Consider the following 27,508-nt stretch of genomic DNA (forward strand, 5'->3'; position numbering starts at 1 on the left):
ATATTGACAAATGTATGGCAAGTTTTAGGTCCAAAAAAAATAGAGAGAATATTCAAAGTCCTATAACTGCTTAAGTTCTATTCGGATCTTATTAAAATCCGGTATTTTTGTGATCTATGGTATGGAAGGAATCCACTGGTGTAATTAGAAAAGAATGCGAAAAAAAATTTTTTTATGAAAAAAAACATGCTGTGTAAACGTTCTTAACTTTGGAAAACGATTGTGGAAAAAGTATCACTTGAATCCTCATAATTCCAACGATAGATTTATTTTCACAATATTCTAAATTCAACGGTACCACCCAGAAGGTCGTATCACTTATAGTTCCTGAGATATTATTGAGGCGAATTTTAGATTCAAAAAATTCGTCACAAGTGGCCAAATTTAAATTTTCAAATCCTGTAATTCCAAAAGTTCTACTCAGATTTCATACTCATTAGGTATTTTTGTGATCTATGGTATGAATGGAAACCACTGCTGCAGCTAGACATTAATGAAAAAAAATTATGAAAAAATTGAAGGAACCATGAAATAAAAAGTCCTCAACTTTGAAAAACGATTGTAAAAAAACTATGACGTCAATCCTCATAATTTCAACGGTTGTTTTATACTCACAATATTCCAAATGCAATGGTACCATCCAGAAGGTCATACTACTTATGGATATTTAAAAAAATTGAGGCGAATTTTAGGTGCAAGAAAATAATTAAAAATGAGTAATTTGAAATATTCAAAGTCCTATAACTCCTTAAGTGCTATTCGGATCTCATTAAAACCCAGTATTTTTGTGATCTATGGTATGAAAGGAAGCCACTGGTGTAGTTACAAAAAAAAGCGAGAAAAAAATTTTTTTATGAAAAAAAACATGCTGTGTAAACGTTCTTAACTTTGGAAAACGATTGTGGAAAAAGTATCACTTGAATCCTCATAATTCCAATGATAGATTTATTTTCACAATATTCTAAATTCAATGGTACCACCCAGAAGGTCGTATCACTTATAGTTCCTGAGATATTATTGAGGCGAATTTTAGATCCAAAAAATTCGTCAAAGTGGCCAAATTTAAATTTTCAAATCCTGTAATTCCAAAAGTTCTACTCAGATTTTATACTTATCAGGTATTTTTGTGATCTACTGTATGAACGGAGGCCACTGTTGTAGCTAGCAACAAATGAAAAAAAAATTATTGAAAAAATTCATGGCACCTATGAAATAAAAAGTCTTCAACTTTGAAAAACGATTGTAAAATAACTATGACGTCAATCCTCATAATTTAAAAGGTGTTTTATACTCACAGTATTCCAAATGCAACGACACCATCCAGAAGGTCGTACTACTTATAGCTCTTGAGATATTTAAAAAATTGAGGCGTATTTTAGGTCCAAGAAAATAATTAAAAATGAGTAATTTGAAATATTCAAAGTCCTATAACTCCTTAAGTTCTATTCGGATCTCATTAAAACCTGGTATTTTTGTGATCTATGGTATGAAAGGAAGCCACTGGTGTAGTTAGAAAAAATGCGAAAAATTTTTTTTTTTATGAAAAAAAACATGCTGTGTAAACGTTCTTAACTTTGGAAGACGATTTTGGAAAAAGTATCACTTGAATCCTCATAATTCCAATGATAGATTTATTTTCACAATATTCTAAATTCAATAGTATCACCCAGAAGGTCGTATCACGTTAATCCAGTGTAGTTCCTGAGATATTATTGAGGCGAATTTTAGATCCAAAAAATTCGTCAGAAGTGGCCAAAGTTAAATTTTCAAATCCTGTAATTCCAAAAGTTCTACTCAGATTTCATACTTATCAGGTATTTTTGTGATCTACTGTATGAACGAAAGCCACTGTTGTAGCTAGAAACAATTAAAAAAAAAATTATTGAAAAAATTCATGGCACCTATGAAATAAAAAGTCCTCAACTTTGAAAAACGATTGTAAGAGAACTATGACATCAGTCCTCATAATTTTAACGGTTGTTTTATACTCACAATATTTCAAATCCAATGACGCCATCCAGAAGGTTATACTACTTATAGTTTTTGAGATATTTAAAAAATTGAGGCGAATTTTAGGTGCACGAAAATAATTAAAAATGAGTAATTTGAAATATTCAAAGTCCTATAACTCCTTAAGTTCTATTCGGATCTCATTAAAACCTGGTATTTTTGTGATCTATGGTGTGAAAGGAAGCCACTGGTGTAGTTAGAAAAAAATGCGAAAAAATTTATTTTTCCTTAAAAATATTTATGGTATTTAAGAAATAAAAGTCCCCAAATTTGAAAAACGATTGTGAAAGAACTATGACATTAATCCTCATAATAGAATATTTTGAGTAGAGAATTGATAATGGAGTACAACTAATAAAGCGGGTTAAAGAGGAATTTATTTCAAGCAGTTAAATCTTCAAAGATTACGTAGTTCCTTGTAGTATATCTAATGATTATACCATGTGAACAATATACATTTTGGTACTGATGGTATATACTGATGGTTGCTGAGATAAATATTTTATTATTTGCAAAACCGATAAGGCTTAATGATTCTAAGGAAATAAATTTTGGAAATCGCTGCTAAGATTAAAATCTTTAGTATAATAGGTAGGAAAAATATAAAAAATTATTTTTTTACAGGTTCTGCATAAACGAACCTTTAAAATCAATGCTGAGATAAATATTTAGACTTCGCAATATACACTGTACTCTACACTGGGTCAAAAAAATTGACTTTTTTCTTGAAAAATATTGCTCAAGATTACGAAAAAAAAATCATAAAGGTTTGAGCTTTTAATATTAATATTAAAAGGTCCATTATCTTAAATTTCGATTTTTTATTTGTGATTTATTTTTTGCATCAAAGCTGCCAAACTGTTGAAATAAAAAAATTAATCTGCACAAATTAAATTCCCTACAAAAAATTTTTTCTTGAAAATTTTTGCCATACCAGTCGTTTTCGAATAATCAAGTCTTTAACATTAATATATTTTCTACATTTACCTTTTTTTATTTGGAATTCTGTAACTAACGAGCAAATAGATGTATAGAAAAGAACAATATAGATTATTAAAGGGAATTGAATGCTTTACAAAAAAGGTCTCTTTAACATTTTTACATAAAATTACTATTTTAAAAGTTATTCTTAATTTAAGTTAAATAGTTGCTAAACTAAATAAACTAAATGGAATCATTAAAAAATACAGCTATATTCTACTCTAGAGAAAAGCTTTCTGTTCGCTCTGAAGAAGACCCAACATAAGCCATTAAAAGGAAAAAAAGACTTGAAGAGCTTGGATTTTAATTGACCCCACATCTAACCCTTAAAAGTCAACACAATTGAATTGAGTCACTAAAACAAAATATTAAATAAAATTGCCTTTAGGAATCTATATGTCCTTTTCTATATATTTATATTTATTTATTCGACATTCCATTTGTTTTTTATTTACATATTGTCACAAAAAAGTATTTTTTTAATTATTTTCTGGCCAATTCGTTTTCAAAATCACTGTTGTGATAATTGACTTTTTTAGAAATTTTAAATTTTCTCATTTAATTCACAGCCACGAATAAAATTTTCCATCTCAGAGTAGGCCAGCGATAAAAATCACTACTGAGATAAATATTTAATGTTTCATAATTTTTTCCTTAACAATCACCGCTGAGATAAAAGGTTCAAATCTCTCAAGTGATTTAATGTTAATTTAGTAAAGCATTTTTTACTGGTTTTAAGTTGAGAAACTTTTAATTTAGTCGTCGGATAATCTTTGATGTATTTACTGAGGTAATTTATTTACGTTGCCAAGCCAAAAGTAGACCAAAACAATATATTTTTTGTTATAATTCCCATTAATTATTCTTTAATTTATTTTTAAGCCTATAAGGAAAAAAATTATAATTTTACTGTTTTGATTGACTTTTTGATTTTTTACTGTGTCATGTTAAAAAACGTTTAATTCTCTATAATTACATATAATTACATTATAATTACATATTTTCTTAAATATTTTCCAAGGCACTAAGGGAGAAAAATTATATTTTTACTGTTTTTTTTTTACCGTTAAACTTCAAAAATCACAACTGAGATTATTTTTTATCATTACCAAGCCGATACGAGAAAGTCACCAATTTTCTTATCATTTGAATAAATTTGAAAATCACCGCTGAGATTTAAAGTTTTAGTATAATATATATGAAAGAGATAACAATGAACTTTCGTATTGGTTCTGCATAAACAAACCTTTAAAATCACTCCTCAGATTTAAATGTGTTTTGTGGGTAAATTGACCAAATCGAGAAAACTATTTGCTCTAACCAACGTTTCTAATTATATTTAATTCATCTTTAGGGCTCTGCAATAGATAGAGAGAAATTATGTTTCAAATACTTGTTAAAAAAATGTAAATTAACATGTATATATGAAAATGATAATATGCATGTCATAGAGTTTCAAGAAGGGCGGAAGAAAAAACTGTCAAACACACATACTGAAGTAGTAGTAATAAATAAATTCATTCTCTTACTAGTTTTGCAAAACGACGATCACTATTGTTAAATTACTACAACAAACATATTTAAATTTAACATTCTCTATCTATTGATCACAGACAGTTGAAAATTAAATTTATTTATACTTTTCTTGAAAAGTTTCTCAGGATAACATATATTAAATGTATATAAGACAAATAACCCTAAGTGCATCGCGATAAAGATTGATGGGCACGTGGCTATATAAAATCCCTTTGCCATCATTCACCCGACCACAAAATGGTTTTCGAAGCGGAAAATCATCCGAGTGATCCGATACATTTGTTTTCATTTAATCCCGTATAGTCGCTTGACACTCCAATTTCTGACTTGAGTACACGTCTCGTTAAACAATAAAAGACTTTTCTCTTCTTCCCTCTACAAATGTATTATCTACTTAAAAACGCACATCCGATAAGGGTTTAATATGAACAATCAACTTGAGGCAGCCAATTGGATAGATTCACATAGATGTTCTCTAATTACAACAATCTTAAATAATCACGCCCTTAATACAATAATTCATAACCCATGAGTTATTTAATAATTTAAGCAAATAGGCTGTCGGATCCAATTAAGTTATGCTAACTTTGAGTAATACATCGTTCCATTATAACCCTGATTGCCGAAGGCAGTTAACAATAACTCCGTAGGAAATAAAGCAAGTTCTAGGTATTCAAGGCATTGGCATTTATAATGGGGTGTGTTATATAAATATATATAGTAGTTAAATGTGCATATATGTATTTAGTGGCTTATTTACTCTTTAATGTTAAAAGGGTTTAAATGGAGTTGTAGGTTTAAGGTTTGTTGAGGTGGTAAAACAGGTTTGTTAAGGTGATAAGTGCCTAAGATAAAGTGAGACATTACTTCAAATGTTTGGAAAATCCTCTATAAGCATAAAATGACATTTATACAAATAGGACATTTCTTAAAATGCCTGGAGCACATAAATGATGATTTCAAGTTTATGGAATAAAATAAAACCTCATTGCCTAATATTGGTAAAACATGGGTTGGGTGAATTATAATTTGGAAGAAAAAAAATTATCGAAATACTCTTGGATACTTGCCTATAAAAAAATGACTTTACTAGGCTGAAATAAAATAAAATATTATTTTAAATAGTTGTTTTTTAAATTTAAAAAAATTTTCCTTAATTTAAAATACTGTGTGATTGATTTAAAAATAATTTGCCTTACTACGGTCCTGATTCTAATATGTCATATGTCAACTAATTGACGTTTAAATTATAGTTGGAAAGTTGCCGTTTGACGCTAAAAGACAGGACCGTAATAAAATGGTAATACGATTTTTTTTATAAGGGTAAGACCAATAATTATGGAGATTTTCATATAAAGTGTATACGGTAAAAAATGAGGAATAAACGATAATAAATATGAACGTAATATAGGCTGCTGACAAGGTTTTTAGGGATTAATTATTGAGAGTTAAGATTAAATACTAGAGAGATTATTACACAATAGAGCCTGTAATATATGAAGTCGTTTCCTTTTGTAGTGCTTGTCCTGGTTCCTCGTTAATTTTTAGGAGAAAAATGAAGAATTTTGATGTTAGAGAGCAGATTTACTTTTGTATATAGAGTCACTCAAAATTTACTTGGAGAATTAAGTGTGATATTAATTATTTAAATAATTAATCTAAAGTAATGCTAATGCTATTACTAAATAGTTATGTTTATTTTTAATTAAATAAATTCAATTTAAGTTACCAAATAAGAAAGACAAAGAAAAAACCAAAAAATTCGACTATATTTACAAAAGCTCGAAAATAGTTTGCCTTAGTGCCGTCCTGATTCTAGTATTATCTCTAGTTTATTTGTCAAAAAGCTACCATTGACATTAAAACAGGACCATAATTATCTAATAATATAATATCCTTTTAAAGTCTGTTTATTTTTAATCAGATAAATTAAATTAAAATTAATAAATAGGAACAACATGAATAATAAAAAAATTAAGAAAATCGGACGGAAGTTTTTTTTTAATTAAAATTTTAGATTTTTCGAAAATTTACAAAAGTTCAAAAATAGTTTGCCTTAGTGCCGTCCTGATTTTACCGTCATCTAGCAATCGGTTGACGTTTAACTCATTGTTTATCTGTCAGAAATTTGCCGTTGACATTAAAATCAGAACCGCAATAAGGCCATAAGACAATTTTTTCTTATAATTATGTTAATTTTTAATCAGATAAATTAAATTAAAATTACTTATTAATAAAGATTTAATTAAATAATTTAAAATAATTAAAAATCCGACCAGGCATTTTTCTTTAATAAATATTTTAATTTTTTCCCAAATTTCAAAAATATTTGGTTTGGCCCTGATTCTAATGTCATCTGTCAACCGATTGACGCTTATATTTTATCTGTCAAAAATACATTAAAATCAGGACCGTAATAATACGATTTTTTTTTAAATTATAGTAATTTCTAATTGGATAAATTAAATTAAAATTACTAAATTAGAGAGACATAAATAATAAAAAAATAAAAAAGTCTGACCAGGACTTTGTGCTAATCAAAATTTTAACTTTTTCTAAAAATTCAAAAATAGTTTGCCTTAGTACGGTCCTAAGGCTAATGTCATCTGTCAATCGCTTGACGTTTAATTAATAGATTACCTGTCAAAAATCTGTTGTTCATGTTAAAACCAGGACCGTAACAAGGTAATAATACAATGTTTTTTTAAATTTTATTCATTTCTTATCAGATAAATTAAATTAAAATTACTATATAAATAATAAAAAATAAAATAAAATAGTCTGGACAGGACTTTCTTTTAATCAAAATTTCAACTTTTTCCAAAATTTACAAAAATTCAAAAATGGTTTGCCTTAGTGCGGTCCTGATTTTACCGTCATCTAGCAATCGGTTGACGTTTAACTCATAGTTTATCTGTCAGAAATTTGCCGTTGACATTAAAATCAGAACCGTAATAAGGCTATTAGACAATTTTTTCTTATAATTATTATGTTAATATTTAATCCGATAAATTAAATTAAAATTACTTATTAATAAAGATTTAATTAAATAATTTAAAATAATCAAAAATCTGACCAGGCATTTTTTTTAATCAATATTTTAATTTTTTCCAATATTTCAAAAATATTTGGTTTGGCCCTGATTCTAATGTTATCTGTCAACCGAATGACGTTTAGCTTATATTTTATCTGTCAAAAAGACATTAAAATCAGGACCGTAATAATACGATTTTTTTTTTTGAAAATTATAGTAATTTCCAATCGGATAAACTAAATTAAAATTACTAAATTAGAGAGACATAAATAATTAAAAAAATAAAAAAGTCTGATCAGGACTTTGTTTTAATTAAAATTTGAACTTTTTCCAAAAATTCAAAAATAGTTTGCCTTAGTACGGTCCTAATGCTAATGTCATCTGTCAATCGCTTGACGTTTAACTAATAGTTTACCCGTCAAAAAACTGTCGTTGATATTAAAATCAGGAGCGTAATAAGGTGATAATATAATTTTTTTGAAAATTATGTTTATTTCTAATGAGATATATGAAGTTAAAATTACTATATAAGAGAGACATAAATAATAAAAAATAAAATAAAAAAGTCCGAGCAGGACTTTCTTTTAATTAAAATTTCAACTTTTTCTAAAATTTACAAAAATTCAAAAATAGTTTGCCTGAGTGCGGTCCTGATTTTACCGTCAACTAGCAATCGGTTGACGTTTAACTCATAGTTTATCTGTCAGAAATTTGCCGTTGACATTAAAATCAGAACCGCAATAAGGCCATAAGACAATTTTTTCTTATAATTATGTTTATTTTTAATCCAATAAATTAAATTAAAATTACTTATTAATAAAGATTTAATTAAATAATTTAAAATAATTAAAAATCTGACCAGGCATTTTTTTTAATCAATATTTTAATTTTTTCCAATATTTCAAAAATATTTGGTTTGGCCCTGATTCTAATGTCATCTGTCAACCGATTGACGCTTATATTTTATCTGTCAAAAAGACATTAAAATCAGGACCGTAATAATACGATTTTTTTTAAAATTATAGTAATTTCTAATCGGATAAATTAAATTAAAATTACTAAATAAGAGAGACATAAATAGTAAAAAATAAAATAAAAAAGTCCGGACAGGACTTTCTTTTAATCAAAACTTCAATTTTATTCAAAAATTTACAAAAATTCAAAAATAGTTTACCTTAGTGCGGTCCTAATGCTAATGTCATCTGTCAATTGCTTGACGTTTAATTAATAGATTACCTGTCAAAAAACTACCGTTAATATTACAATCAGGAGCGTAATACGGTGATAATAAAATTTTTAATTGAATTAATATTATTAAATAAGGGAGACATAAATAATGAAAATATTTAAAATCCGAATAGGATTTTTTTTCTGAAAAATTTACTAAAATTTGAAAATAGTTTGTCTTAGTGCGATCCTGATTCTAATGTCATCTATTAATCGATTGACGTTTAGCTCAAAGTTTATCTGTCAGAAAACTGCTATTGACATTAAAATCAGGACCGTATTAAGGTGAGAATACCATTTTTTTTTAAGAATTATGTTTATTTTCATTTAGATAAAGTAAGTTAATTAAATAAGGGACATTCAAATAATTTTAAAAAAATGTCCGACAAGGAGTTTTTATTTAATCAAAATTTTATATTTTTTTAAAATAGTTTCCATTAGTTTGGCCTGATTCTAATGTTATTTGTCAATCGATTGACGCTTAGCTAATAATTTATGTGTCAAAAAATTGCCGTTGCCATTAAAATCAGGACAGTAATAGGGGGAGAATACTGCTTTTTTAAAAGTTATTTTTAATCAAAAAAATTAATAACAATTGCCTAACAGGAAAAACGTGAATAATAAAAAAATCAACAATTTTGATCAAGATTTAATTTTTATCGAAAAATTATCCTTTTTCATTAATAATCCTAAAATAAGTTACCTTAGTTGCTTAGTCCGACCTGACACCACATGACGTGCAAATTGACGTTTAATTCATAGTTTACCTGTCAAAAAGTTGCCAATGACATTAAAATCAGGACAGTAACGAAGAAAACAATATTTTTTCTAAAAAAAAAATTATTTTTTTAATTTTTTTAAACCCTTTATTGAATAATACTTACATTTTTATGACGAGATATCTGTCATAACACTGCCTCAAAAGACGTTAAACAGAAAGAAGGAAAGAAATACATAAAACAATAAAGTCAAGTGCATAGAAGAGATAAAAAAAAGGGGTGAAAAATCTGAAATCGAATATTTCCCTTAAGAGTACCAAGAAGTACCAAACTTCATAAAAATATTAAAATAATAGAATAGTAATGTATTTCGAAAAGAAGCGTTTCTTGATATATATTTGTAGAGAAAATTAAGACTTATTCTGAACATAGAATGCGCTAATAATGTTTGCACACCACAATTCGGTGCACCCTGTATATTCTTATTTTGCATGTTCTATGGATTTAAATTAAAAAATCTATAATTTCTAGTTCGATAAGAATTATTTATTGATCCGTTACATGCCGACGACTGGTGACTTCCTGCATATTTCGTTAAACATTCAAATACTTCCCCCCCAATTTATTTTACATTTGAAAGAGCACATCCGATAAGAGTTCAAACTGAAGAACAATCGATTTGTAGGAAAAGAAATCCGGGATAAATGGCCGCGATTTCAGGAATTTTAAACAATACGAAGGGAAACCCTCTTAGAACCCCGTAGAGCCCCGCTTGTTATTTTGACTTTAAGGGAGGATTAAGGCGCTGGTGCAGCGGATTGAACTCTTTTATCGCAATTTTTAGACCCTCGAGGGGCCTTTTAAGGGTGAAAGAGCCCTGAATGTCGTATTTTATTTGTGTGGACGTCGTCGGTTTGAGAATGATCAAGTACAGTGATCGTTACTTTTAACAATGTTTATTGTAGTGATTTTAAAATTTATTAAGAATTTTTGAATCTAGAGATTTGACTGGGTTGTAGTGAATTTTTTTAAATTTTAAATTTACTAATAATTATTTTAATAGTTTTATAATAAGTTAGGTTGTTTAATATATTCCAGCGAATTAATTAATTAAAATCAAAAAAATTACCTATCATTTGACTGATTATTGATGTTTTAGGTCGTACTTTTGCCAAGCAGTTCGGATCTAAGTTATATTTTATTATTCCAGGCAGTTAAGCCCCAATTTTACGCTTTTTAAATTTCGGGCAAATATTTGCCTTAAATAATAAAACCCTTTAACCACCACATTAATTTCAGGCAGTTAAATTTTTCTAGGCACTCGTTGATCTCCGTTATTCAATTTTTTTTAAGTAGTTTAGTGATTTTAATATTCCAGGCAGTTGAGTCTCGATTTTTGCCTTAAATTTCAGACAGCAAAGCGCAAATTTAATTTTTTATTTAAGGCAGTTTAGTCGAAGTTTTTTCTTTAATTTCAGGCAGTAAATTTAAGAATGAATTTCTTATTACAGGCAGCTGAATGATTTTAATATTCCAGGCAGTTGAGTCTCCCTTTTTTCTTTAAATTTTAGGCAGTAAAGCAAAAAATAAATTTTTTACTCAATGCAGTTTAGTCCAAGCGTCTTCTTTAGTTTGTAGGCAATTTGGCAAAATAACAATTTAAATTATGAAGTCCGAATGTTTTTCTTACAGTTGTTATGGCTATCGGTATTCGCGGAAAATGCCACAAGGCGTCAACATCCCGGCTGAGCTTTGAGAGGAGACCGTCTCGACCGTTTTAATTGGAAATATTGAGTTAGTTGTTCTTTGTATTTCACTATAGTTGGTAGTTGAAATAATTTTAAAACCGTCTATTCACTCCGCAAGTTGTTATACCTACTTAAATTTGTCATTCCGTTTTATATATATTATTATATATCTCTCATTTAATTTTAAATAAACCATTCTGACCAAAATTTATTGTTTTAATTGTCTAAGAGATTTACCCAAAATGCCCTACAAGTTTCAGGCGGTAAATTTAAGAATAAATTTTTTATTAAATGCAGCTGAATGATTTTAATATTCCAGGCAGTTGAGTCTCTTTTTTTCCTTAAACTTTAGGCAGTAAACCGAAAAATTTATTTTTTATTCAAGGCAGTTCAGTCCAAGTTTCGTTTTTAATTATAAGACAGTTATATGAAGTATTCCAGGTAGTTAAGTCGCCTTTTTGTCCTTAAATTTCAGGCAGTAAAGCAAAAAATTAATTTTTCATTCAAGGCAGCTTAGTCCGAGTTTTTTCTTTAATTTAAGGCGGTAAATTTAAGAATAGTTTTTTTATTAAATGCAGCTGAATGATTTTAATATTCCAGGCAGTTGAGTCTCCTTTTTTTCCTTAAACTTTAGGCAGTAAAGCGAAAAATTTATTTTTTATTCGTGGCAGTTCAGTCCAAGTTTCTTTTTTAATTTCAAGTAGTAAAATCAAGAATTAATTTCTTATTGAAGACAGTCGAATGCAATTTTTTTGGTTCAATTTAAGAAAATAAAGTTAAAAATTAATTTTTTATTCAAGGCAGTTGAATTCAAGTTATTTTTTTAATTTCAGGCAGTAAATTCAAGAATCAATTTCTTATTAAAGGCAGCTGAGTGGTCTTAATATTCCAGGCAGTTGAGTCTTTTTTTTTCCTTAAATTTTAGGCAGTAAAGCCAAATTGAATTTTTCATTTAAGGGAGTTGAGTGATTTTAATATTCCAGGAAGTTCATTCCCTTTTTCCTTACATTCCAGGCTTATTTTCCTTAAATTAGGAAATACTTACTTTGCTTAAAATTGGAATAACTTAATTAAATACGAGGCACCGTTTACTTAAAAAAATTAATTATTTAAAAACTGTATGAATATATTTTTCTAATATTTATGAATTCAAAATTACTATGCATTTTCATTGCATTTTCCTCCATTTTCACCCAACAAAAAACTCGATTTTTCAAACATTTCAAGACAAATATTCCCTTAATTTCCAGAAACGTAATTAGCAATGATATTATAATTCTTCTTCCATAAATTGCTTTCCCTGTTTATGACATGCTATGTACCTCTTCTTACCGCGTGGGCTTGACGTTAATGAGAAATTTAATGAATATATTTTTCTGTACAATCAAGTACATTTTTCATTTGAAATTGCATAAGGAGAGCTTTGTTTAATGTTAAATTTTTACCAAAAAAAATATATATATAAAGAGTGACCCATTTGCTAATTTGATACGAAAATTTAAAGACACTGGATTTTTGTCTAATATTTGCCATATTATGAAAAAATTTTTATGTATGCAATTTTTGTATGGTATGATAAATCCGTTATTAAATCCATAAAAATAGTTTACAGTAGCAATTTGTATTGCTACATAAATCACCATGTATATGTTTCTAGAAGTATAATATATTTATTCATATTATATTTAATTAAAATTCTTAAAAGGTAAAAAACTGATAAATATACAAATGTTAACTGAAGAAACAAAAAATATATTTACATTCGCAAGTTAACTCGTACACTAATAGACATACACTAAATAACAATAACTAAATGAGAGTTTCAGTTCAATTTGTCACTCTTATATACTCTTGAATAAAATAAAAAGCTTTTGGTACAGATTTTTGCCTAAAGTTTATTAGGAGTTTATCCAGACACCTAAAATAACATGCACCACATTTCTCTTTACAAACATAAAATATTTTAAATATATTTGCAATATTTCAATACATTGGAATTATTCTCTGAAGTTTACATTTGTAGTCATAGTATCCATTTAGATTATGCCATTTTCTAAAAACAAACTCCTAAGTCAATAAATTTTTTAATTAAAAAACTGATGTACACATGCCCAACCGTGACAACGCCAAACCAATTCCAACTTATGAAAAATGCATGAAAGCTCTCTTTCAGTCAGTCAGTCCTCTGTCGAAATTGCCTTTATAATATCCAATTAAAATTTAGTGAGTCCTAACCAGTTTTATTCCTCTTTTGTAAGAAATTAATAGATTCTTTGTTACAGCTTTCAATAAGAAGAAGATCATTAAGGGAGGCTTCCTGCTACGTTACCAACGTAAGTAAAATATTTAATATTAAATTTCAAGTTTGTTAGTTAATTGGCAGCTAAGTATCGTAGAAGCTAATTATAGGAACACATTAAAGTAAAAATGCCTTACAGTAATATAACCTTATTGGGGTCAAAAACAATATTGCCTTTAATCGGTTATTGGAACAGAGATTTTCTATAAAGAGAAAGAAAAATGAGTTTACTTTATTGATTTAATTTAAAAAAAAAGGAGTTTTACAACAAAGGAATTCTTTCATTTTTTACTTATTTATAATCCAAAATACGCGCCACATACAACAACATTGAGTGATTAAAATGGTCATAACTTTTTTGACCTACCTGTACGCACATTTGCGAGTGAAAATAATAAAACAGCATTTAATTCTAGTCAAAAAAGATATACTTCTTTGATCTCCAAAAAGTAGATCGTTTTCGAAATAAACGCATTTTTGTATTAGGTTTAATTATTTTTTTTATTTTTATTTTTTATTGCAGTGATTTATGAGCCTGAAATCTACAACATATTTATCTCAGTAGTGATTTTACAGATTTACCAACCTGAAACCAACAGAGATAAATTTTTTCCTTGTTCCTTACTTGAGTGTAATAAAATATTTTACACGTTTCAAGTAATTGTTTCTCGAGAGCCTGGAATTAATAAAATATTTATCTCAATAGTGATTTTAGGAATATTTTGACTCAAAACCATTAGGCATAATTTTTTGCATTAATGCAGGTTTAGGTGATAAGATTTCATGCACTTATATTTTATTCTCATTAGCCTGGAAATTACAAAATATTTATCTCAGCAACGATTTTAAAAACTGATTAACAAAAATCATTATTTTGATCAGTTTATACAACATCAAACGTTTATCCCAACACTGATTTCAATGGTGCACCTAAGAATCACAAAATATTAATCACAACAGTGATTTAAAGATGTTACGACCTGGAGTTAATAGAAATATCGTTTTTATTGATTTTGAATAATTAGCGGTGATTTATAAGCCTGAAATCTATAACATATTTATCTCAGTAGTGATTTTACAGATTTACCAACCTGAAACCAGCAGAGATAAATTTTTTCTTTTATAGAGAGCCTGGAATTAATAAAATATTTATCTCAATAGTGATTTTAAGAATTTTTTAACTAAAAACCTACAAAAATTATTTCTAACATAGTATTTTTAAATTATCTTGGATATTTTTTGTTTGTATTTCACACAATAGGATTCTTAATACCAATAACAATTAAAACGATATTTGGTACCTTCTACTATAGATAAGCTTTATTTTACGTAGAAGGGTCTGATGCACATCGATATAAAAAATGTTATGGGCGACCGAGTAGGTCTATACAAAAACTACAATATTTGAAGAGCAAATTATTAGTCAACTTGACGAAATAGCTTGGAAGTTACGACTGAATTCTTGATATGAATAATTTTATTAGTACCTACAGTATTGGCCATAAAAGTTGGAACTTATAAGTTACAATCAGGGTGTTAGCGTAATAATGCTCAAAGACTAAACGTTCCTAAGAACACCGTGTCACGGATAATTAAGAAATATCGTATATTTGGAAATGTGGTACCAGGTAAAAGCACTGGAAGACCTAAAGCCACGACTGCCCGTGTATATAAGCGAATTTTAAATATTTCCCAGAATGACCCATTTTTGTCATCCTCCAAAATTTTACAAAAATTAAATGAAGGTGAGACTTCCAATATCTCTGCACGAACTGTAAGAAGGCGATTGTGTTCTAGTGGACTTAACAGCTACAGACCTGCTAAAAAACCTTTACTGCGGAAGAGAAATGTCAAGTTACGCCTACAATTTGCCATGGATCATCTTAACTGGACCGTACAAGATTGGAAAAAAGTTTATTTTTTAAAAAACTTTCCACAGTTCACACACTTGATCCAAGACTTTTTATTTGTGTACTCGAAGTATGGAACCAAACAAATGCAACAACAATTGCATGAAGGACATTCATATTGCGGGTCCTTGGAGCCATCATTGCAAATACCGCACACCCACTTTAAACAAGAAACGCAACAAATCCACTCATTGCTGTCAGTGTAGGTTGCGTAAGAACATTTGCATATAGAGCAGGAAGAATCGGAGTCAGTGTCGACAATGTTTGTCTTGTTTCGGCGAGCTCTGGACGGTCCAGGTTTATCAAGATCAACGGTCTTTGATTTTTTTGGTTTGATGGGGAGTCTTATCTTTGGTTTCTTCGTAGTTGGAGTTGCATCAACAACAATTTCTGGTAAATCCATTGGTGAGTCTGAACGGGTTGGAGTGCTTGTTTCAACTGGTCTTTGCATCTGCTGGCCTGGTCTTGCGGACACTTTTTCCCCTTTTAAGAGAATTTGTCGGTTCCTTGGAATATCCTCTAGCCTCCTGTAGAAATTCTAACAAACTGGAATCTAGCACTCTCTCGAAATCTGGCTTTTCGCCAGGAATTTTTGCCAAAACTCTTTCTGGATTAAAGGGGCTCGGCCCTGTTGCTCTAAAGCCAGATTGAAGATTTGTGGCAGAAGTGTTTTTAATATGGGACCACAATCAATTTAGCACCCTTGGGAAATATTCTTTCCGGATGCTTCCTTTTCGACGACATTCCTTTCTCCATGAATCCAGAATTTCGCGCCATTTTCGCTTTATGGGAGCAAAAAAACTGACGGGAGGAGAAAAGTGTGACGCAAGATTATCTCTAATCACAACTTTTGTTTGTTCAGGGTTTGTTAAAATCAAAACATCAAAAAACTATTGTTCGAATGTATTCATACCGAACCATCCACTTGGCGTCACCTGATAAATTGTGCCTGCAGGACCTCCCTTACTCCAATTTTCATACAGGTGTTGTGCCTTATACACGACCATGGGAGGAAGCAAGTCCCCATTAGCTGATCCGCAAACCATGATGCTGATCGATGTTCTCGAGTGCTCTTGAACTCGTTCGACTCTCTTAGTTCCTCTGGGCACCAACACTTTCTTCAGTGATATTCGTCTCATCATAATTGTAAACATTTTTTGGTGACGCATATTCTAAGATGTCTCTTATGTTCTCAAAAAATTCTTGAAGTTGCTCCTTACCTACGGCAGCTCGGTGACGTTTGATATTGGAAGCCAGTTGAGTTGTCAGTTTGTTCCTCTGAGCGATTTTTTTTATAAAATCCAGACCTGGCTTGTTGTTCTTCTATTCCGGAACATTCTTACCTTGCTTCGTCACAAATTTTGTCACAACTTGACGAATGTCCTCGTGAGTCATGGGAAAGTCCCAGTCGTTTACGGACTTCCAGGGATTCTAAATAATTTAGCATAATTTTTTAGGCATTTCTAGGCATTTGAAGCCATTTCTTATTTTATTCCAGACATTCAAGATGTTTTATATTATCCCAGGCTAAGTGACTAATTTTTGTGCTCTTCCAGAAGTTTTACTTACTTTTCCAGATGTTTCTAATATTTGACGTTATTTTTTATTTTACTCCAAAGTTTCTGAAAGTGTTTGTTTAATCTTATTTCAGGCTATTTGAGTCATCCTAGTCAGTTTTACTGTTCAACATTTGACGTGAATCTTCCAGGCATGTGAAGACAATTCCTATTTTATTCCAGACACTTGAGGTTATTGTTCATTTTGTTCAAGGGGATCTGAACCATTTGTTATTATTGTTCCAACAATTTTATCTCATATTTCAAGTAATTTTTTATGACTTCCAGGCATTTCAAGACAATTGTCATTTTATTCCAGGATATTTCTGTTTGTGTCATTATTTCCCACTTTCGAGGCAGTTTACCTAATTTATTTTTCTTTGTTTCCTTAGTGTTTGGAAGACATGCATAAAAAATGATATCAATCATCAGTTTTCCAGGTATTTGTTATGATTTTCCCGTTTTGCTGAAATAAAATAAGAAATGATTTCGAAATCTTGGAAAATCCCTTAGGAAAAATAACAAGTTTACACTTCAAAGCTCCATATCTTGTGAACAGTTGTTTTGACATGAAAATCATTAAGAACAATTTGATACAGAATTTTCTTGGCTACAATTATCATACTTTTTTTCATAAGATCAACAGATTCTGAGATATTTCGAAAAAACCAAATAGAGTTCTAAATGAATGCCATTAAAAAAAATCAATTTTCCACTTTGCAGGTCTGTATCTTGTGAACAGTTGCTCTGACACGAAAATTAATAAGAATAATTTCATGCAGTTTTTCTTTGACTACAATTAGGCTTAAGACACTTTTCTTCATAAATCCAACGGATTTTGAGATATTTCGAAAAAATCTAAAAGAGTCAAAAACGAAAGCATTTAAAAGAAATACAATTCTCAAATTTTAAGCTCCATATCTTGTGAACAGTTGCTATGACTCGAAAAACATTAAAAACTATTGACGCAGAATTTCCTTGGCTACAATTAAGCTTAAGATCCATTTTTCATAAATATAACAAATTTTGAGTTATTTAGAAAAAACCACTAAGAGTCCTTAACCAATACCATTAAGAACAATTACAATTTTTAACTTTGAACTTCTATATCTCGTGAACAGTTGTTCTGACCCGAAAATCATTAAGAACAATTTCATGCAGGATTTACTTGGCTACAATTAAGAGACACCAAGAGTTTTTGCCAACAGCTGTTCTTCTTCGCGAGTCAACACGCATGGTGCTGCAGGATGAGTTTCCTGAAGTTTATCAATTAACGTTGTTCTCGGCACCTTGAACTTCTGGCTAGCTTGTAGTTTGGACATGCACTTTTTCACAGCATCAATAGCCTTATCCATGTTCTCCTTTTTGTAGTTGAGGTAAGGTCTACCTCCCACCTTTTTGACGTAAGTGCGCGGCATCTTTAATAAAACTTACCGTATCTGAAACAAAGAGAAAAACTAAAAAACCTAAAAAATAAATAAACAAATAAAACAACAAAGCAAATATAATAAAAAAATATATTAAATAGGACAAAAACTATAGCAGAACATTGGATAACCTGAGAAACACCAAGAAACCTGAAAAAAAATTATTATATTATAGGTGTCGAAGATACCCCCGCTGTCGAAGTAACCCCGTTTTACGGTAATTAATGCTAAGGGTTACCATACCAAATATTAATTATAATATTATGGTTTCAATAAGTTATGTTTTATGTCGTTTTTGAATAAAAATCATTTAGTTCCAAGTATTTTGTCCAGCTTTTTTTAAATTTTTATTCCGAACTGCTACTGGTGCTGAATTTTTGTCAACATTTAAATTAATTAACACTAGTTTTTCGTGTACAACAACTTTATAAAAGAAAATAAAATGCTAAAATAAAGGCACACAAAATATAATAAATTTTCAAAAGTTCCAACTATTATGGCCAATACTGTATGTATACTTTTTCAGTTTTTAAAGTCAGATGAGGATAAATAATTGAGAATTAAATTTTTGATGAAAATACAAAGAAAATAATTTAAACATTTATTCATGCTCTTGCTTAGATTTGTTGAATAAAAAAAATATTAAAACTGATCAAAGGACGTAATCGACCTAAATAACCTGAACAAACGAGAAAAAAAAATTAAACCGCAATTTTAATTAATTTCGCTATTCACACTCAAGCCTTAGTTCCAATTTATAAAAGTAACGAGGCACGTTTTTTTTTACTCACTTTCATCAGAAAAGCTTAGTAATTATAGGATTTTTAAAATGAGATTTTTAATATGACCTACATTTAAAAATTCAATAAAATCATCTAGGGCGGTGCAATTTAATTAGTCTTATCTAAGAGGAGCAACATCGCTTATAATGTTGCTATGGCTACCTTTTGCTCAAAATTGAAAACACAAAATGTGGATTTTCTAAGCGTTTTTACGGACGTTTATTAAACAATATCAGATAGGGTAGCATATAAAACTTGAAAGGTTTATGGCCGAAACAAAACCTGAATTTAAGTCGGGCAGTAGCTTAATACCCGTATATTTAAGCGAAAGCGCAAAAATGTCACTCGGTATTATTAAGGGAAGGTCGCTATATATATAAACGGGAAAAAAGCGCATTTTAAGGTTTTCAGAGTAAAAGCTCGAAATTTACGAACAGCAACAGCGACGGATTATTAAATTTAATATGTCCCGCTGAAAAATATATATAAGATTTTCATAGGGTAATAATTGTGCGGCTATAAATTTTTTCCGGGATAAAAATGGTTATTGGAGGAGAATTTATGATACTAAGAGGAAAATGTAATGCATAAAAGTTATTTGAATTAATGGGGCGTATACACAGAAAAAGAAATTTTGGTTATATTTACCATACAGTGGGAGAAATTGTTGTAAATATTCTGACCCAAAATAAGTTTCTTTATTTATGCACTCGATTTCTTTTTTGAGTATAAAATAAAAAGTATTTTTCATATGTTTTTTTAAAATGAACAAGATAGAAGTTATTGGTGTTTTTTGGTCTTTGACCGCATATGCCTGGAAAACTGGAAATTTTTTAAAAGTAGGCCAAATAAAAAAAATCTTTTGGCTTAAAGAAGTAGGTAATGAAAATAGAAACTTCTATGGCAAAAGTTTCTATTTCTCTTAGGAAAGTCAAGAAAAAAATGTGTTGATTAAGCAATTATTTGGGTATCAAGTTATCCAGAAAAAATCGTATTTGTGGAAAATCTATGGGTTTAAACAAAAGAAATATATTATAAACATTTAAGGCTCTTAAAAAAATTTGTTCTAGAGATTTAGTATTTGTCTTCTTTATCTTTATTCTGTGTTACGAATGTTCTGTGTTCATCATATATCATTATACGTTTTATTTTATAGGTTTTCAATTATTTTATATCATTTTAAGTTTTATTTCTTATTTATTTTACCTTAATTTTATTGTGTGTTTCTGTCCTGATTTTATTAAATTTTAACTCATTTTATATTTTAAAATTTTATTTCAACTCATGTTTTATTATTTATTTACGTTTAGCTTAACATTTTATTTGTATGATTTAATTTTTACATTATATATGTTTGTTTTTCTTACCTTTTTTTATATTCCCACTCATATGTGAATGCATAGTCTTAAATATATTTATTTGCCAACAATACTCGTACCTTATACCAGCACTATTATTATAGTACAGTCAATCTGTAATATTTTTTTTTAAACTATCCAAGTCGCTAATTTTTTGAATGTCGATTCTATTTCCGAAGAAAAGCTTAAGTCCTCGGAATTGAGAGTCTCACCCCCCCCCCCTTTTTTTGGGAAACTCAAAAAGTTTTTCAAATCGATTATCCAGCTAAACAGCGAGTCATACAGAAAAACTTATTGAACATAAAATGTAGAGCTTTTTGTACTCTACAATTCATCTCATGGGCCCGAAGCTGTAGAACCAAAATTCGAAAAGTTAGAGATCGATCCACTCACACTTTTCTCGAGAATGTTGATTACACAACCGGATAGAGAGAAATTGGAAATGTATCTCCAGTACGAACTCGCTCCATACCCTACGTCGCTTTTCGACAAAGTTGGAATGCTGAAAGGTGTCAAATCGTCTATGTACCTTTGTTTCGAACCACTGGAAAAACAACTGATACAGGAGAAAACAAATTCATTCTATGCTATTGATGGGGGATTTCTTCTGCATAAGGTTAAGTGGGATACAAACCAAACCGTGGCAGCTATCTGCGAGAAGTACGTGAGGTACGTTATGAAGAAATACCCTCAGCACAGAACTTCAATCGCCTTTGATGGATATCCGCAGGGTAGTGAAGACTTCAGCCTAAAATCATACGAAAGACAACGTCCTTCTACTAAGCACATCGCAGCCAAAATTGATTTTCATGAGAGCACTAAGATATCAGTGTCACAAAAAAACTTTCTGTCAAACGACCGAAACAAGGACCGGTTTATTCTCATGTTATTGGATAAACTAAATGAATCAGGGTTCGAATCAATGCAGGCTTTAGAGGATGCGGACTGTTCGATTGTTCAAAGCGCTCTTGATCATTCTGCTACGCATGAGTGCGCAATTATCGTTGGCGAGGACATTGACTTGCTGGTTTTGCTTACTGCTAACGCTACAGTCGACCAACAAACTTTTTTGTTGAAGCCTAGTAAAGGAAAAGTCCCGGAGCGGTTGTATGGACCCAGCAGTTTCAAGTACAACGCGGCTAGGCCACACGTGCTTTTAGCTCATGCATTCAGTGGATGCGATACTACGTCAGCTCCATTCACGATCGGAAAAGCGAAACTCGTGAATTTACTTGAGAGTAATGATGAGGTGCGAGAACATGCAGAAATTTTTAAGAAACGAAAAGTTTATCCGAAAGACATAGAAAATGCAAGACAAATAATTTTTGTGGGTCTGTATCTTGGGAATACTCAAAAAGATAAGCTGTCAGAATTACGCTACAAGAAATTTGTGCAGACAAAAACTAAGAGCAAGGTAAATCTATGTGCGCTACCACCATCCGTCGAAGCGGCAAACCTCCACAGTCGCAGAGCCTACTTGCAGGTGCAGTCGTGGTTGGACCACACTATGGATCCACTGGAATGGGGGTGGGAGAAGACAAATCAAGGACTGAAACCGGCAGCGAATTCGAAAGATCCAGCGCCAGAATCGATACTGAAAGCAATTTCTTGTGGATGCAAGACGAATGACTGCGGGGCAGCCTGGGGATGTCGCAAAGCAGGTCTTATATGCTCTGTTGCTTGTAAGTACTGTGCAGGAGAAAACTGCAGCAACGTTGCCCCAATATATTTGGAAGAGAATGACGTTGATGATTTACCTTCACAAGTTTTCAAATTGCCAAAATACCCAAGCCCCTCAGAGAACCGAAATGCAATGAATGAAGAAGGAACATCAATGTCGGATACATCTTCCAACTGCTCTTTAGAATTAGATGAAGTTAAAGAACCACCAAAAAAGAAATGGAAAAGAAGAGGAAGACCGAAAAAAAATTAAAACTAATTTTGTATGCTTTCGAACTATTTATTGTATAATAAATTTTTCGTAAACTACCTTGTCCCACTGTATTCTCGTTATGCTTTAAAATTTAAAAATTCAATGCGTGGACGAAATGTCGTGTCGAGTGGTCGCAGGCGACCATAAACGATGTTTCAAGATAAATATTCACCTTCAGGGAAGTGTTCAAATAAATATATAGTAATATGTATTTATTATATATATTTTTACTGCTATTCCATCATTAGGAATAGCAGTAAAAAAGTGGGGAATGGAATTTTGCAAAAGTAATGCTATGAACATGTACTATGCAATTATTCTTTTGTTGTAATTGGTGCTCCGTAAACCATGTCCCAAATTTTTCTTATCCCTTTCTACTGAATCACTTCAATTATTCATTTTGTGCAAGTTAAAGAACATTTAATCTATGCAAATTTCATTTTCGTGGACTTACAGCGCCATCTGCATGGTTTTTTTTCAATTTGTCAAAAAGGGTAAAAGAAATTTTGTTCAGGTTCTACTTTAATTTCATGATGCGCAAACGTTAGGCGACGAAAAACAGCTTTCGCCAAACATCTGAGGCAGGCTACATACACGAAAGTAAACATTTCGGTATTAAATGCATTATATCTCAAAAACGATAAATCGAAAAAAAAAAATATAAAGTAAGACATGCATTTTGTAGGTATTTTTGTCCTCTACATTTTTGCAATCCTTGCGATGGTAAAAAAAAATTGTTTCTCAGTGAAAAAATGAAATAAGTCATTTTTGGTGACTTTGGCGCCCTCTAACTTTTCGAATTTTGGTTCTACAGCTTTGGGCCCATGAGATGAATTGTAGAGCACAAAAAGCTCTACATTTTATGTTCAATAAGTTTTTCTGCATGACTCACTGTTTAGCTGCAAAATCGATTTGAAAAACTTTTTGAGTTTCCCAACTCTCAATTCCGAGGACTTAAGTTTTTCTTCGGGAATACAATCGACCCTCAAAAAATTAGCGACTTGGATAGTTTTTAAAAGTTCTGGCCTTTTTTAATTACAGATTGACTGTACTATTAGGTATAATATTATCCTTATTTTTTGGTTTTTAATTTTAGTTTATTAGTTTTTATGTAGCAGATTGTGCTAAATAAAGAAGATTATATAATATATAATAAATATAATATATAATAATAATAACGTGTATTAATTCCCAATACAATTAACAATTTAATATTTACATTGCTGTAATATAATTGTGCGCGATTAAATGGCCTCATATTCAATATCCTAACAATTACATAGGGGCTGTTGAAGCCACGAAGTAAACTGTTTATTTATTTATTTTTATAATTATATACACTATATAAAATTAATAAAAAATTTGCAGCTCGCAGCAGAAATGAGCTAATGGAATGAATTAAAAATCGAAATGTTTAGAATACATCAAAGATTACAAGGAACAGTATGTAAACAGAATTATCCACCTTAATTTTCCTATACAGGGTCTTTTGAAATTACGAGAAAAAACAACAGTTTGTTTTACTCCTGTATAATATAGCCTAATCGAAAAATGCTACTTTACAAAATAATTTTAAAAAATCACAACAAATGTATCTAAAAACTGATGGCAAAATCGTGAGAATCTGATAAAAAAATTATAAAACATCAAACTTGGCCAATATTCCAGGGTGGCGGAATTTTGTGCCGGCGAGTATATATAAGAATATATTATTTACAAAATAAAGAGAGAGAACAGTAAGAGAGATTGAAAGAAAAGAACGCGTAAAGAAAAGAAAAGAAGAGATGACACTATAAATGCAGCGTTACGTCACATATTGTATAACTAAATAGGTTACATATTAAACAAACATTTTTTTCCAAATTGAATTTTTAATTGAGCGGACTGACAATGTTAAATCACTAATTTTATACTTATTTATCAGCTTGGCAGCATTGTAGGAAAAAGATGATTTAAAAATTTTCTTATGATGTCTTTTTCTTATGTTGCGTCTTCATATATAAAAAATAAATCTATTTAATCATTGCTTCATTTCTAATGATAAAATATATATTTCTAGACCTATAGAAAGTGACGTTTTTCTGGTAAAATTTGATAAATTAAAGGAGAAAAACACTATTATTAATAATTTAATTTATTCAATAATTTTTATTATTTATTAAAAAACAGCATTCATGTGGTCATAGATTTTTTCCTGAAAAAATCGTATTTATAAAAAATCTATGAGTCTAAGAGGAAAATTTTTTATTAAAAAAATATTTGCAATAACGAGTGACGAAATAATGACAAAAGTCTAATTACAAAATAATCTTTGTTTCTTAAGAAAGGCAGCAAAAATTAATATAAAACTTCCTAATCTGGCCATGAATTTCTATTAAAAAAAATCATATTTTTGAAAAATCTATGGGTCGGAGAAGAAAATATTTTAAATAAAAGTTATTTGGAATAGTAAGAAGTATAATATAGAAAAATAAATTTCAAATAGTTTTGCGACACAATGGGAGAAATTGATGAAAAACTTTGTAGAATTTTTGTGCAATGGATATCTTTTGCGTATAAATTTAATATTACCTTTACAAAAAAAAATTGCAAAATTTTAAACGAAAGGCCTTTATAAAAAAATTGACGTACCAAATCCCCCTTCTGAAAATTTTAAATTACAAACGAGTTTTCGAACAACAAACAAATGCCCAAAGGGCTTAAAACGGTAATGACCATAACTCACGAAAATAAAGCGCAAACCAGTTGACGTACGTACATTTCCAGTATTTCCAGAAAATATATTTTTTTACTACATTTTACCAAATAAATCCTTTTCACCTGCCGCATGTAATCCGTCTGTCAACGGAATTCCGGTTTATTCGGAGAAACCGGAACCGGAATTCACTCGCAGCATATAAAACATCACGATAAGAATTTACTTACGGAAATGTCCATGTACGGAGTTGCTCAGTACGGTCCTCACGTATCAAAACTCTTAAGGTTTGTTCTCACAGCAGTAAGAAACAAGTTTTCGATTAATAAACATGTGCAATAGAGTAAAATGCGTTCGCACAGGAAGTTTGATGTTCTTACACAAATTTCTGATTGTTATCTGATAGTCAGACTTGTTTTCGGATTTATTTCAGCCAGAGAATTCGTGTAGCCAGTCAACGCCGATCTTCGGAATATGAACATAACCTCTAAAATGTTGTTTGTATTTTGTATAGTCCCTGATATTCGTTTTGAAAAATTGTATATTAAATTGTTGGATTAGTCTAAAAATACACATTAAGGAAATGAGTGATTTTGAATCGTCGGAAGAATCTGATCAGAATTTTGTTAATTCCGACGCAAACTTTTAAAGAAGCTTTACTTGAAGCACGGATAAGGCCCAAAAATCAAAACTATTTTGATGAAACTGTGTCCCAATTTAAGAGAATAGAATTTCTCGATCATTTCGCTCCTTAGTACCAAAATTTAATAATTTTAAGACATACGTTGTAGACCACAATCTTGATATTGTGGGAATATCAGAAACCTGGTTGACTGAACAAATTCCTGACGAGATAATTCAAATCCCGGGTTACAACTTAGTTAGGAGCGATCGAAGTACAAATAGAGGTGGAGGGGTAATGTTTTATCTTAGAGATTGTATTAATTTTGAAGTAGTTGATTGTATAAGTAAAAATCATGCAGAACAGTTATGGATAAAATACAAAATTAAACATAATGTGTATATTTGTGGAGTTTGTTATAGGCCTCCTGGTAATAATCTTAATAATTTTCTTGATGAGTTTGAGGAAAACGTTTCTATGTTGTTAACAGAATGTGATATATTTTAATGCAAATATGGCAAGCCTATCCAACGATGTAAAGCGTTTCTCATCCATTTTACATTCCTTAAGCCTAAAGCAAATGGTCGAACAGCCTACCCACCATGGACCCTCGGGACAGTCTCTGTTGGATTTGGTTATATGTTCAGGAGATAATTTAATCTGTTCGTTAAATGTTGATCAAAACTCTAACTTTTCCGATCATGTTTTTGTAAAATGTGAATTAGATGTTGATATTAAAAAATCTAAACAACGTACAGAGATTTTAAATATTTTAATAAGCCAGAGTTTCTTGATAAACTACATACTATTCCGTTTGATACAATTTATTATTTACCGGATATTAACTCGAAAGTCCACGCATTTACCATGATTTTAATTGAAATTTTTGATGTTTATGCTCCAAAAAGGACGGCTCGTATTACAAAAAAGAAAAGCCCATGGATTACCCCTAATCTAAAATTTTTAATGTCTCTTCGAGATAAATGTTTAACCAAATATAAAAAAAAATAAAACTGCCGAAAATTGGGAAGCTTATAGGCAACTGAGGAATTACGTTTCTGATACAAATAAACGGGAACAAAAGGCTTTTCTTAATAGTCAGATTAGACGAAATGGTTCTAAAGAAAGCTGGAAACTTATGAGGGATCTTATTGTTTATTATAAATCTAAAAAGGTAGTTCCCATCGACCGGTTATCAGTAAATGACATTAATAATTATTTTGTTAATATAATACAAATTATTACAGACCCTCAGCTATTAAATTATTATCAGAACAATATTTTATCGAACTCGTGTATTTTCAGCTTTAGGATGGCCACTACCGAAGAAGTGAAAGATGCTCTATTTCAAATAAATTCCAAGGCCACCGGATATGATGACATTGGTATTGACATGTTGTTGCTTTGTTGTCCCAGAATTATTCCTGTAATTGTGCACTTAGTAAACTATGCGATAGAGACATCTTGCTTTCCAGATGATTAGAAGTGCTCGCTTGTTATTCCTCTGCCTAAGATAAATAAACCTATGGAATTAAAAGATTTGCGCCCTGTAAGTATACTTTCTACTCTATCAAAAATTTTAGAACGGGTCCTTAACGATCAAATCCGTGATAATGTCCAATAAAATAGCATATTGCCCACAATACAGTCCGGATTTAGACCAGGCTACAG

The 27,508-nt window shown here is 30.1% G+C and overlaps 1 protein-coding gene across 1 annotated transcript in view; it reads left to right on the forward strand.

The window, feature by feature from the left end:
* Positions 1-27,508, forward strand: part of LOC126735244 (uncharacterized) — a 98,553-nt gene that overhangs the window by 28,538 nt on the left and 42,507 nt on the right. Inside the window, exon 2 of the mRNA XM_050439193.1 lies at positions 13,538-13,588. Coding sequence (XP_050295150.1) covers positions 13,538-13,588 — 51 coding nt within the window. The remainder of the gene's footprint in view (positions 1-13,537; positions 13,589-27,508) is intronic.

The sequence above is a fragment of the Anthonomus grandis genome, chromosome 4 (assembly GCF_022605725.1).
Source record: "Anthonomus grandis grandis chromosome 4, icAntGran1.3, whole genome shotgun sequence".
NCBI classification, from domain to species: Eukaryota; Metazoa; Arthropoda; class Insecta; order Coleoptera; family Curculionidae; genus Anthonomus; species Anthonomus grandis.